Source organism: Zonotrichia leucophrys, chromosome Z (assembly GCF_028769735.1).
Source record: "Zonotrichia leucophrys gambelii isolate GWCS_2022_RI chromosome Z, RI_Zleu_2.0, whole genome shotgun sequence".
NCBI lineage: Eukaryota > Metazoa > Chordata > Aves > Passeriformes > Passerellidae > Zonotrichia > Zonotrichia leucophrys.
Window position 1 is genome coordinate 13,667,652 of NC_088200.1, and position 13,639 is coordinate 13,681,290.

The 13,639-nt window shown below is 40.3% G+C and overlaps 2 protein-coding genes across 4 annotated transcripts; both read left to right on the forward strand.

Moving 5' to 3' along the window:
• Positions 1-1,236: 1,236 nt before the first annotated feature.
• Positions 1,237-4,754, forward strand: RIMOC1 (RAB7A interacting MON1-CCZ1 complex subunit 1). The gene is made up of 6 exons (XM_064736343.1): positions 1,237-1,366; positions 1,666-1,766; positions 2,157-2,300; positions 2,693-2,824; positions 3,019-3,133; positions 4,333-4,754. Exons 1-6 carry the CDS (start codon positions 1,297-1,299, stop codon positions 4,620-4,622), a joined length of 852 nt encoding a protein of 283 aa, XP_064592413.1. The 5' UTR covers positions 1,237-1,296; the 3' UTR covers positions 4,623-4,754.
• Positions 4,391-13,249, forward strand: FBXO4 (F-box protein 4). 3 transcript variants are annotated; one of them, XM_064736341.1, is made up of 7 exons: positions 4,391-4,525; positions 5,183-5,418; positions 7,047-7,267; positions 8,255-8,330; positions 8,832-9,010; positions 9,827-10,002; positions 11,030-13,249. In XM_064736341.1, exons 2-7 carry the CDS (start codon positions 5,204-5,206, stop codon positions 11,117-11,119), a joined length of 957 nt encoding a protein of 318 aa, XP_064592411.1. In that variant the 5' UTR covers positions 4,391-4,525; positions 5,183-5,203; the 3' UTR covers positions 11,120-13,249. The 3 variants fall into 3 exon arrangements, with proteins under 3 accessions (XP_064592411.1, XP_064592410.1, XP_064592412.1); XM_064736340.1 differs by lacking the exon at positions 4,391-4,525 and adding an exon at positions 4,905-5,069; XM_064736342.1 differs by lacking the exon at positions 4,391-4,525 and adding an exon at positions 4,930-5,083.
• Positions 13,250-13,639: the final 390 nt, after the last annotated feature.

The window sequence follows — 13,639 nt, forward strand, 5'->3', positions numbered from 1 at the left end:
GTCCAAATTATTACTCTAATTGTGTTACTACTTTTTTTAATCATTTTATTACTATTAGACTTTTAAAAATTTTAAAAACAAGTGATTGGCGTTTTTCACATCAAAGGTATTTAGTTTCAGGATTATTTAATGTATTTTCATGGCTGTACTTCTGCATTTTAAGTAAATAAGTGCTAAAATGTAGTTTAAAAGAAAAAACAAAACCGTTTATTGAAAAGTAAGTGTGGGCTTGATCTTTGCTGCCTTTGTTTCAGTTTGTTTTATGGACAACACCTATTTTGCAGTGAGGCTGGAAAGCATTCCTTGCCAGGGGCAAAACTCCAGTCAAATTTTTGCGGTGGGAAAGGACCTGGGGGTGCTGGTGACAGCAGCTGAACATGAGCCAGGCTGTGCCCAGGTGGCCAAGAAGACCAATGGCATCCTGGCCTGGATCAGCAATGGCGTGGCCAGCAGGGCCAGGCAGAGATTGTCCCTGTGTGCTGGGCACTGGTGAGGCCACACCTCAAATCCTGCTCTGGGCCCTGCAATTCAAGGAAAGATATCGAGGTGCTGGAACAAGTCCAGAAAAGGACAGCGGAGCTGGGGCAGGGTCTGGAGCACAAGTCCTGTGAGGAGCAGCCGAGGGAGCTGGGGGTGTTTATCCTGGAGAAAAGGAGGCTCAGGGTGACCTTATCCCTCTCTGCAGCTGCCTGACAGGAGGCTGTGGCCAGGCGAGGGTCAGCTCCTTCTCCAGGCAACCAGCGACGGGAAGAGAGGAAATCGTTTCAATTTGTGCCATGGGAGGTCTGTGTTGAACATAGTACTGTTTCACGAAGTATTTCACAAAACACATCACAAAACGTTGTTCCAAATTGCTTCACGGAAAGGGTGATTAGAGCTTCGAATGGGCTGTCAGGGAGGTGGTGGAGTCATTGTCCCTGGAACTGGTCGACATGGTGATATTCGGTCACAAGTTGGAACCAGAGGTCTTTTCTGAGCTGTAAATTGGTTCCATAAATTCTGTAAACACAGGGTCTCTCCCCGGCGGATGGACAGGGCACTGCAGACGCCACACCCGTCTGTTATGAAAGACCTTTCACATCCACACAAGCCCAGAACTGCAATCCCAGCCAACAATGCGCGAAGGGCGGGCGGGCCGGCGGTGTCCCGGCGGGATCGGGGGCCGGGTGTCCCGGGCCGGGTGTCCCGGCGGGGTCGGGCGGCAGCGACAGCTCCAAGCCCCGCTGTCCCGGAGCCGCTCCCTCCCCCGGGCCCGCGCTGCTGCGCCTGCGCGGAGGGGCCGCGCGCGGGCCCGCCATGGCCGCGGCGGCGCTGCGGCCGCGGATGGCGGCGCTGGGCCGGCGGCTCGGCCCGCTCGGGGCCCGCGGTGAGCGGGGAGTGGGGACGGGGACGGGGGCGGCGCGGGCGGCCCCGAGGGCACGGGCGGCCCCGAGGGCGTCTTCGCAAACGGTGTGTGCGCTTGGGACCATCAGAGCCTGGCTGCGGATGGCCTTAATTTAGTCATGAAAGGTGCGGTCTGACAGGATGACTGGCCTGCTACAGTGCTGTATTATTATTATTATTCAGCCGCTCTTGAAGATGCCCCAAGGATGGATAGGAAAGCCATGTGGAAAAGGAGAGCGAGTAAGGCTAAGGTGCTAAGGGAGCTTTGTGTTCTTCCCTCAGATACATTCTTAGCGAAAGGCTCTGCTAATCTGGACAAGCTGAAGGACCTCTGCAACGAAGGGAAAGAAAATCCTTCCGCGCTTTTTCAGCTCTATACCCAGGTACATTGTTACGGACATCAAACTGCCTTTCAAGAAAATGCGTGTAGGGTGTGGGAGACGGTTTGGTGTAAAAATGAGGGTGGGGCAGAAAGGCGGCTCAGTTACTTGGGGGTGTGTGATGAGCGTCTCTGAAGCACTGAACCGCTTCTGACTTGGATAACTTGGAGTCCTTCGTGCTGTTACTTTAGGGACAGAAGGGGGTTTGGTTTGACAGTCACCATCACCAGTCCTTCAATACTTCCAACTTGCACCTTTTGTAAACTGAATGTTAAAAAATACCTTCGAATTGTAGTGTTTTATAAACTAACAAGTTTTCTGTGTTACAACACATATCCGCCTGATTATTTTGACAGTAGCATTTCTGCCTTGTATATGTTCTTGTTCTCATAGGCTGTCTTAGACATCACATATTTTGAGGAAAACCAGCTTGTGGATGAAGATTTTCCAGAAGAATCTGCCTTGCCAAAACTTAAAGAACTTATTTCTGTTCTTTCAGAACCAGAAGACCTAGTGAGGGAATGCGGCATAAAAGAAGTGAGTAGCCAGAGGGTGAATTATTTCATTGTTTAAAAGCAAAAAATCTGAAATGAGACATAGTATTTGTATTTTTGATGGGCAGAATTTAAAGTATTTTGAAGCATTTTGAAGTATTTTTGGTATTTAAATAGGGATTCCTGAAAATATAATTTCAAATGCCTTGTTGTGTGCTCAGAATTTCTCTTGCTATCATTTCATGATTCCACAGGCAGTTAACTCCTATTTGACCTACAGTGATAGGTTAGGCTGGCCTTGTCTCTCTGAGTGCTGCTGTCAAACACAGCCCCAGAAATAAGAGATTTACACAGTGTTTGCATGTGTGCCAGTGCAAATAAGTAGTTCAGGTGGTTTATTTTTGTGTTAGACCAGTTTGTTGGATTTTATTTCAGCCCCTGAACATCCTTGGTGCAGAGTTGTTAGAATGTCTTTACTGGAGAAAAGGAGCCCTGCTTTACATGTATTGCCACACAGCAAAAGAAAGAAGTGAATGGGTACAAGAAAACATTGCCACATTTAAAAAGGTACATTAAAAAGGAGATGAAAATGTTCTGTGGGCTTTAAAGTTTGACTCTTCACTTTTAAAATATGGCTGGGTTTTTTGTTCTGTTTTTTTTTTTTCTTTAATTAGGATTTTGGGGCTTCATAGGAAGAAGTATTTCTGTGTATCATTAATTTAACGAGAACTTATCTTTTCCTCATTTTTAACTGCACTCAGTGTCTTCATGATGGAGTTCAGTACTTGATGAAGATGCTTAGCTTTAGATGCCCTCTTCAGCTAGATGAAGATATCTCACTTCAGGATAAAGACACAGCTAGATTACTCAGTGAAGGTAAAAAAAAAACCCAAAACATAACTCCAGGAAACCTTTTAACCCACTCCTCTTAATAACTGCTTCACTTTATGAAATGCTTTTTTGCATGAGTTTATTGTCTGACCGAATTTATGTTCAAGACTTGACACTTTTTAGAAGAAGAAGATAATAAATGAGGCAAATAAGCAGGCAAGAGTGTCCCCCCCTTTTTTTTTAAACTCATGAATTTTAGGATGTGTCAGTGCTCATTTTCCTAATGTGTTATGAGTGCATTGGAGGGAGGTGAACTGAGGCAATGAGGGTTTGATGCACAGTAGTGTTTTATGCTGGCAGTGTTTATGCACAGTATTTTATTGTGAACCATCCAGTTCACCATTGTCAGATGTTTAGGGCACAAATATGACTGCAGAGGGTGCCAGAGGTTCACATATTGATCTTCCCTTTTAGCTCTAGGACAGTAGGAGTACAAACACAATTACAGACTTCATACAGGTGTAAAAACTGGATGCAGAATTGGTTAAATTTGGCAAATGTTCTTTGTCACCACTTTCTCTAGCTTTATGTAAGTTTCATTCCTGTTTTGCTTTTCTAGGAGGATCTGAGGCTGCATTAGTGTGATGCAGGTGGGGTGATTCCAGTTCTACTCTGACTGTAGGAGGATATGCAGCACCTTCTTGTTTAATTTCATCTGAAAGTGGCATTGCTGCTATATAGCTCCATAATGTAAAGTCAAGTTGTGGATTTATTTAGCAGGATATTTTTTTTTTGGTGAAAAACACACGTGTGCCATTGAATTCAAATACTAATAAAGCTGCTCTGGTTAACCTGAGTTAAGATGACCTCAGAGAGTTTCTCTTAGGCTTAAACTGTGGGAGGCACAGAAATACTCCAGAGTAAATATATACAGTCATGCCTGTGCCAAAGAGGCTGTAAAGAAATACTGAAATTCAATGAGATAATTAGGCAAACATAACTATAGAAATAATATTTATATGGCAGTCTTAAAAGATTTTAACATTATGGAGGGCCAAACTGGACAGAGAAATGAGCATGGTCTTGATCCATGATTTTCTTCTGGGCATTATATATGTATATAGTTATATACTTATGCTGTCTTTTTGGAATTTTCTTCCCCATTGTTACTGAAAAAGAGTTAACAAGCTGTGTACTTTCCTGTAGCAGAACAATAAAGTACTTGATCTAAATTATTTTTGCAGGCATATTTAGTGACACGCACTTACTGGCAATGATGTACAGTGGAGAAATGTGCTACTGGGGACTGAAACACTGTGGAGAAGGGAAGCAGGAAAGCCTTGAGTCAATAGATCCTGTGTCCAACTCTGACCCGGGCAGCAGATCACAGAGCATATCGCTGGATTTCCAAGAAGCGGGGAGAAACATGTTAACAAAGTATGTGGCCGTATGTGAGGGACCCTTAAAAGGTCAAGGGTGGAACACAACAACTGCAAAACAAATGCTGCATTACTTTGTGAAATCTCACAACTAAGATCCACTGCGTCGTCTGTGCTAGAAGAAAACTCGTGACATAAGAGCAGTCTTCGTCACTGACTTATTTTCTTTTTTCTTTTTTTTTTTTTCCAACCAAAATGTATATTCCGTTGCATTAAAAACTCTTATTCCACGGACTCCCGGACCGCGGTCCAAAGTGCAGTGCGGTGCTGGGGCTTGGGTGCGGCAGCCGCCGTGGGCAGCGCCGGGGCGCGGTGCCGGAGCGGGGCGCGGTGCCGGCGGTGCCGGAGCGTGCTCGGCGCTGCGCGGGGGCGGTGCCATGGCGGCGGCGGCGGCAGCGGAGGCGCGCGGTGCCGGCCTGGAGGCCGCGGTGCGGGGCGGGCTGCGCCTCCTCCGGGAGCGCTGGATGCGGGGCACCGCGCCCGCCCCGCCGCCGGCGCCCCCGGACGGCGCGGGGGGAGAGAGCGCCCTGCAGACGCTGCCGGTGAGGGGGGCCCGGTGCGGCGGGGAAGGGGGGGCAGAGCGCTGCGTCCCTCCCCGTCCTTCTGCACTGCTCAATTCGGGAGTTCTTAAACCGCTGCTCTCAATGGTTTTCAGATCGACGTGCAGCTGAACATCATGTCCTTCCTGTCGCCCCAAGATTTGTGCCGTTTGGGAAGCACGAGTTGTTACTGGAGGGCAGCTGTGCAAGACCCGTTGTTATGGAGGTATTTTCTCCTGCGGGATCTTCCCTCTTGGACATCTATTGATTGGAAATCACTTCCAGATGAGGAGATTTTTAATAAAGCCTTTTCAGAGGTCAGCGACAGTGAACTGTATGATTACATGGCAGTGTAAGTATCTCCATATTCTCTTACATTACTTCCAAGTGTGCCTACAGCAGCAATATTCAGCCCACAGGCATGTTTCATATTTACAGAAATAAAGCTCTGCTGTAAGCTGCTGTTTAAATGTTGATGTGTCTCAAATCCATTGTTTATTTTGGAAATACAATTTCCTGTTGCTCTATGGTCTGGTCAGCTCTTTCTGTTTGGAACTCAACAAGAATGTAAAACACTGTAAAAAAGACAACGGTAATGCTATAAAAAATTACAGCTTTTTGTAAACTGTCTGTCTGCTGTGGCACAGAAATACTGCTTACCGTTGATCTTGATAAAAAGTGTTCTTTGCTCTCAGTGCCACGGCAGTTATTTTCATAAAAGTACCAAGAAGTCTTCAAACTACAGTGAGTGAAATGAATCTTCATTGTTTTTCATGTTATTTGGAAGACCTAATAATAAAAAAGTGCACAGAATGTGCACAGAATAACAAGTTGTATTGTTTTAGGTCTGATTGTCAAAGGCTGTAAGATGAAGACTGATTTCAGATAGTATAGGTGAAAAGCATAGCAACACAATAAATATGTTTGGATGACTGAGAAGAACTCTTAAAACAAGTTAGTTTGTGGTGATTTCTTTTCTAAACTTCATTTAGTTCCCTTGATTTGCAGTAGTGGTCTGTAGATTTGTTTGGGACTTCTGATTTATTTGCAGTTATATTTTCCAAAGGTGGTCCTTAACACATTGCTTTGTGGTAAGTGCACTACATTCTGCAATCTCTGTGCCCTTCATCCTCTTTTAACAGGTGGGAGCAGTACCCACAGAATTTGACATGCAAAATATGGACTGATTTTGAAATTGGGTTTAAATCTGTTTAGGTGTGAATCACTAATTTGAAACCATTTGTCACTGATTTCCATTGTGTCTACACACACTTAGCTGTTTTGCTGATCTCAACTGAAACGTTTCAGTGTGGGTATAAAGGAGCCCACATTTGATGCTTCCTTTAAGTGGTTTGTTCAGCAGCAGCCTACCATGGCTCCAGAAGCAATGCTGACTGAAACTGCTGCTCTAGGATGTCTTGTTTTTCTTCATCTCAGTTACCAGTCTTTCCATGCCTTCTAGCATCCACACCAAACGAGCATCTAAGTTTGCAGACAACGCTTGTCTTCTTCCACAGCTTGCATGCTTTCTGACTACAGGGAAAATGTTTATTTTCAAGTGGTTACTTATTATAAACACAAAAGAATTTCATTAAGGTTTAAAATACAATCAGCCGGCTCATTTTTAAAATTACATTTTTAATGTGACTCTTCTGCTTTGATGTTATTTAATCTATGTTGTGTTTTCAGTGAGATTCGAAGGTCGTGATTTTTATTTTATTTTTAAATAAAATGAAAGATTTGTAGATAGAAGTGTACTGAGTTCCAAAAAGTCAGTATTTGGACTTTAAAAGAACTGATGTTTTTGCCTGCTTTGTACTGCTGCTTGAAACCATCAGTTTGGAACTTTTTAATTTTTGACATATGCTTTGAGTTGTACCAGTTGCAAAGCATAAGAAATGTGGGACCTAAATTAATTTGTTTGATTAATACCTCTTTTGTATTTTGTGTTTAATTTCTAGTTGCATCTATTTTAAACAGATATAAAAGGAGCTGTCCTCAGGGTAGAAGAAGTTTGAAATCGATCCGTCCCCGGTATGGGACTGTGACTTCCTTTTTGCAATCACTGGTCACTCAGGCAGAACCTCGCTTTGCAATGTTTGGGCCAGGTTTGGAAGAGCTGGACAACTCTTTAGTACAAAAGATGATGACATGCCCAGAAATTCTGCTGGTAGCTGGCCTACCTCAGAGACAAATTCATGGTAATGACGGTTTTGGCTTTTGGCCTTCTTGTTTTCTAAAAAGATATAACACAAAAAACTTTGAGGAAGAAATGAAGAAAAGGAACAATTTTTTTGTATCCTTAAAATTCAGTAGAATCATGGTAAAAACAAACCAATTTCTGATGTGTTCAGATGGATAAATACAGCAAATATCTGGGACAAACTAATAGTTTCAGTGAATTTATTATTAAATTTGGACATTGTCTGAAGAATCATTTTGCTCCTTGTACTTCTATTTTCATCCAAAATTCCATGTTACTGCTGCTGTTGTGATCAATAAATGCAGACAAGCCTTTCTATCAGTACTGCTTGCAGTAAGTGGCTAAAAAAGACCTTTGTGACTTTACACAGCAACTCAAGGCTGATCCTTATACAATTCTGTATTCTGATATCAAATTATGTAAATTTTGCTTAGAAGAGTTAGAGGAGCAGGTGGGGGATTTTCTATGTTTTAAACAGTAGCTTTGAAAGTCTAATTTGACTTCAGTCCAAGCCAGAGACAAAAATGTGTTACTCTTTAACTAACAGTTATTTCATCACAGCAGAAGTCATATAATTAAATTGTATTTATAGGAAGCATGACAATTATTTTTAGTGGGTTTTTTTTTTCTCTCATATGTCCTTTTCAATGCAGCTTGTCATAAGCCAACTGGAGCCTTTTCTATGCCAGTTTCAGCTAATAAATACAAGTCTCCTTTCTGTTGTAGATTTCTAGCTCCAATTCTAATAATCAGAAATATGGAAATGGTTTTAATACCTTTGACTAGATTCTCATGAAATTAAAAGTCTGATCAATTGGAGCATGCATAAAGTTTAATTGTAAAATAGTAAATCGTCTACCCCTAAGAGCAATATCTAGGTTTGAATATATTCATTTTGTAACACCACTGGAATGTTTGAACTACCACTTAGTTGTATTCAGTAGCCAAATAGCTGTAATCTCATAGATTCATTTTTTCCCTGTAGGAATTGGATCAGGAGTCAGTTTTCAGTTTAACAACAATCAAAAATTCAATATTGTGACATTGTATTCCACCACGAGGTAAGATAAGATCTGTTCTCCACTAAATGAAAAGTACAGTTTCTAATTTATGTTAGAGTTTTCATATTTTTGTTCTGTGACTTTTCATGTGCACTTTCTCATGCATGGATATCCCTTATAAATTGAAGTTTCAATGCATGCTTTTGCTTTTCCTTTCTTTTTTTGACCACTAAGTTTTCTCATTGAAGTAAAAAGCTTTTCCAAACAGTCTATGTACTAAAGGTGTACAACAGGCACATTACAGGTGTATCTATCCCTTTTAATACCTTGGTTGAGTCCCTTTGGAAACACTCTTATGCACTCATCCTGGAGTGTATTTTCATAAGCATCTTGCACTTTGCCAACCATCTCTCAGAAAGAAAGGAGAGCAGGAGGGGGCAGGGAGAAATGAAACCATTTTTCTGGCTCAGCCCATTTTCCTGTCCCTTTCCTGCACTGCGTAGACTTTGGAGATTCTCTTTTGGCGTTCCCAGCTAACCTGACCACTGAAATATCTTTCAGTGTGGAAAGGAGGAGGGCAAGGGAGGAGCAAGCTGTTGCTGTGAATAAGATGTTTTACCAAGAGAACAACACAGTGGGGAACCAGCAAGCCATGCACTACAGTGTAATAGCTCAAGTGAGGAAGGTGTGCGAAGTAGTTGATGGATTCATTTATGTTGCTAATGCAGAAGCTCATAGAGGTAAGGAGTTTCTCTTTATATTTTGTGAATAACTGGTGTGTTAGGTTACAAAGAATATGCAATACATCAAAATCCATGTTCTGATCCTTTAAAAATCTGCTGTTTCTTCATGTTGAAGAGGTCTCCTATTCTAGACACTCTCATCAACATGTTAGGGATTGTGGCCCCTTGTTTTGTTTATGGCACATACTGATATCGTTGCTATCTAAATTACATGTGGGAAATCACATGGACTAAAAAACAAAAAAAACCCCATGGGTATGTGTAGGAGAAACTTGAAAATACATTGTGTATGCTGTGGAAACAACCTCCAGGAAAACAGTAAAAAATTCAATTAGTCTAAATCAGTTTAGTCCTGTGAGATGATAATCCAAATAACAATTCCGGTAGTTGTCTTTATGTTCATCAGCTTTGAATGGAGGAAAAGGGCTGTCTCTGAAAAGAGACAGGCAAAAAACTTTGAAGGGATACACTAAGAGAAAAGTACATTCAGTAGGGAAAGGCTGCTGACTTTGCAGTGAGTGGACACTTCTGAATGGCTTGTTGTAATTTTGATCTCTGTGAGGTACTTAGAAAACACTCTGATGTTAGGATTGAAATAGGCTGCCGTAGAATCTATGGAGATCTTTAACATCCAAATGTCATAAATATTTGTGTAACATAAGAGCAGATGAGTAAGTCTTGTGATAAGCAGAACAAGCTCATTTGGCCCTTCCAGCCCTCTAAGTGCCACTGAAATAAAAAACAAAAAAAAAAAGGAAACACCTTGTTTTTTTGCATATACTTAAGACTCATATATTAAAAATTGTTTCTTAGCACATGATCGTCAGGAGGAGCTGGCTCGCATTTCGGCAATGATCGATCCAGCCCTCGGGCCTCCGAACAGACCTCTGCTGGTTTTGTCCTGTGTGTCTGACATCGGTGTGGAAAGAATTCCATGTGTTTACGTGGCACATCAGTTGCAACTTAATCTGCTGCATCAGCCCTGGATGGTACTTGCTCTTAAACCTTTATTTTCTGTTCAACTGCAGTTTAAATTTAATTTAGGCTCTCAAGTTCCTTAACTATATCTACCTAAGCAAGAGTGCAGCTTTCAGCACTAGTACATAAGCTTTCCATTCAAGTGAAAGATTTTGTTTCTCTGGTGCTCCAAAATGAATTATTAGCTTGTCTGTAAACAAGAAGCTTAAGTGACTTGCCCTAAAGCACACAACAGACTTAAGATGGAGCTAGAATGTAAGGAAGGACAAATTATGGTCTTGAAGGGAGTAAGGAAACTTCAGTTAATTTAAGTCTAAATTTCCTGAGTCACAGCTTTGGACACAAGATAGATTTTTGGGACATTTTTAAAAGACTGTTTACTGTCACTCAGTTGATGTGATGTCTTAAGTTTTTGACAGATCAGTTTTCTACCTAGGATGTGAGGTCTTGAACCTGGTTTTTTATGTTTGTAAAGGACAGTATCTATCAGCATGGTTCAGCCACACAAAGTGCATTTTTGTTGATGTTGTGTAGCTGAGGAATAACTTAACCAGAAAAAAATCCTGATTGAGGTAATTCCTTTGTTTTCATAAGGAAAATGTTTATAGGCTTTTTACAATACATACAATTTATAATAGCCACTGGATGGGATATTACAAAATCTGAGTGTTAATGATGCATAGAAGTCTAAAGCTCTAAAGTGGCAGTTTTACTTTAAGAGTAACAAGATTTTTCAAGTGGATTGCCAGCTGTAAAGTAAATGTAATCTTCCAAAACAGCTGATGAAACAATTGAAAAAAAATTCACCTCTGATACTAAGAGTGAAAGCTTTCTTAACATGACGGGGGTTTTTTGTTTTCTTACTTTTATAAAACCTTTTTTTGTCTAAGGGACCTTTACACTAGTGATAAAAATTTAGATTTGATATGAGTGTTTCTGACTTAACAGATAGACACAGAGTGATATTAAAATACTGTTAGATCCTGTTAGCTGTTACCTCTAATACAATAACTTTTAATTTTAATTTTATTTTCACAGATGCAGGACACTGTAGCTGCAACTTTAGATGGACTGATAAATGGAATTGAGTGGCTCTTGGAAGAAGCAAATTGTAAAAGTGCCCAGTAGTAAGATTAGCCATTGTTGCCCTGTATAAACCTTTTGGTGTTTTCCCTTTCAGTTAAAGTTAGAATCTTGTTCTTCCTGCCAGAGTACTGTCAGAAGGGAAAACTAATAAGGCAGACTTGTATATATTTCACTGCACATACTTAAATCCTTAACATTTTTCCAAAATTAGAAATACAAGTAGGATTGCCTCGATTCTAGATGCAACGAAGAAGTGATTTGAAGGGACAATCTTGAGTGTTTTGTTGTTTTTCTCTCCTTTCAACCAGAAGCCTTTAGAGTACAACCTTTTCCAATATATCCGATGGTCTAATATCTTCTATAAATAAATATGTAACACTACATTAGTTTATCAGCACAGCCCTATCACATATTTAATAAATATATTCAATGGAGATCTTTACAGTGATACTTCCTGACCGAAGAAAACATACTGCAGGTTGTACAGTAGGAGGTTGACAGAAAGACAGTAACTCTTGAATTTACAAAAGTGAGTTCCCGTGAATTTTTCTAGAAAAAATGCCTAGACAAAAAATAGTGGGGGGAATTTTCAGCCCAGACCAAATTTCTTAGAAGCAAACAAACACTGTTGCATATGAATTGTTGTTTCTTTGTTGTGATCTTACTTAAATCAACCACAGTAGACTTCAGCATCTTTTTCTTTCTGTTGCACTGAAAACATTACCTTGAACTGGGTGTTCCTCTGATTCCATGAACAAATGTGGAACAGGATCATTTGGGACTTTTTTGCATACACAGACTATCAAGTTTCCCAAATAGTTGTGGCCATTTGCAGATACGAATTATACCTGTCTTGAAATTTTCTATGCATTTGCAACTAATTTTATGAAAAGCAAAGAAACATTTTAAAGCTGGAAATTGTGTTTTCCATATAGATGTCTTTCAGGATAGTCATCATCTTCCACCTTTTCATGTTTTTGCTATTGGGTGAATGTTCAGAAACTTCACTTGGATTTCTTGTTAGGGCATTTATTTGCTTTATTCTGGGCTTTTTGTTTTATTTTCTCCTATCATCATGGAAATTCAGGTGTCTCGTAGCTTTTTCTTGGAACCCTAGATAAATGATTGCATAACACACATACAGCTGTAACTGCCCTCAGTCTCTGATACTTGAGTGATGATCAACACAGCCATATCAGAAACATTTCATTTGAGAAGATGTTTGGGATTTTTTAATGAAAGTAGAAAGTATCTCCTTTTTTTTCATCTTTATACACAATTAATCCATTTTCCCAGATTTTTTGATGTCTCCTAATCAGGGACACATGAGAGTTTAAAGAGAAAATCCAAAGGAACATTACAATGAAAATTCTGTGGTTTATACATTTTTTTAATAGTGTATGTGTTTTGCCCTTTAAAACAGAGCAGACCCAACAGATTTAAGTGTTTGGAGTAAAATTCCATGCTTTGTGACTGGGTGTATGTGATTTTCCTCCTAATCACATTAATTTCATAGTGGTCTGTTTGTATGGGATTGAATGCAGCAACCTGATTCTGTGTTTGCAACTACAAATATGCAGGGTTATGGAAGATCCTCTTTCTACTTTCTTCATCAGGAATAAATACTTTTTTAAAGAATGATATTTAGAGTCTTCCTATATGTGTTAAGCCCCTTACAGGTGTGTCATCTATAGTTATTAATGAACAAGGTTATTGTATGTTACCAGTTTAATTAAGATAACTGTCATTTCAAAGGGTTAGGATAATGTAGAGTATGTAGTTTTTCTGAAAAAACATCTGTTAGATTAACTTAAAGCTAGAATACCTATCAGAATTACAGGTTTTAAGGGTGCAGTCTAGAAAACACACAGTGGGCACAGGAAGTCCGTGCAGTCACACAGCTCCATGATTAAATGCTGTGGTGCATCAGCACAGGCAAGGAAGATGAGCATGGACACTGTCCAGAGGAGCAGCTGAGGTGCACAGAGATATGCTGTGGAAGAGGCAACCAGCTTGTTGAGCATACACAGCAAATAGTTGAAGCGATGCACTGCCTTTTACATTTGACAATTCTTCCTATTTCAGTTCCTGAGCGTGCTGAATTTAGAAGCATAGAAATCATTTAAGCTTGGGACTGTCATTTTTAGAAAGTCAAAAACAGTTGGATATGGAATATTAGAACATGACTTAAGTGTATCTTAAACTTTGTAATATAAAAAGAAAATACTTTAAAAAAAAATCTGATTGATTTTGTATTTATCAGAGTAGATGCAACTGTGATGGGTTTGTGAAAAATCAAACCAGGATCTGGATCCCAGGAATCTTGCTTTCCCTAGGGATGAAGGATTTGTACCCACTGAGGCAGGATGTTTATCTAAGCAGTGGTCACAAAATAAGAGATTAAAGTGACAATATATGTGATTTATAAGAAAACTCAGTTACTGAGACTTCACCTGAGCTACTTTCAAAAAAGGAAAGTGGCCATGGGGATGCTAATTTTCAAATCTTTGAAAATTTAAATAACAAAAATGCCTGCTGCCAGCCCCAGAGCAGTGCCTGGTG

Coding starts and splice junctions, on each gene's coding strand:
- RIMOC1 (XM_064736343.1), top strand. CDS start 1,297: ATGGCCGCGGCGGCGCTGCGGCCGCGGATGGCGGCGCTGGGCCGGCGG. Junction 1,767..2,156: donor TTTTTCAGCTCTATACCCAG/GTACATTGTTAC, acceptor TTGTTCTCATAG/GCTGTCTTAGACATCACATA. Junction 2,301..2,692: donor GGGAATGCGGCATAAAAGAA/GTGAGTAGCCAG, acceptor ATTTTATTTCAG/CCCCTGAACATCCTTGGTGC.
- FBXO4 (XM_064736340.1), top strand. CDS start 4,905: ATGGCGGCGGCGGCGGCAGCGGAGGCGCGCGGTGCCGGCCTGGAGGCC. Junction 5,419..7,046: donor CTGTATGATTACATGGCAGT/GTAAGTATCTCC, acceptor TATTTTAAACAG/ATATAAAAGGAGCTGTCCTC. Junction 9,011..9,826: donor TAATGCAGAAGCTCATAGAG/GTAAGGAGTTTC, acceptor ATTGTTTCTTAG/CACATGATCGTCAGGAGGAG.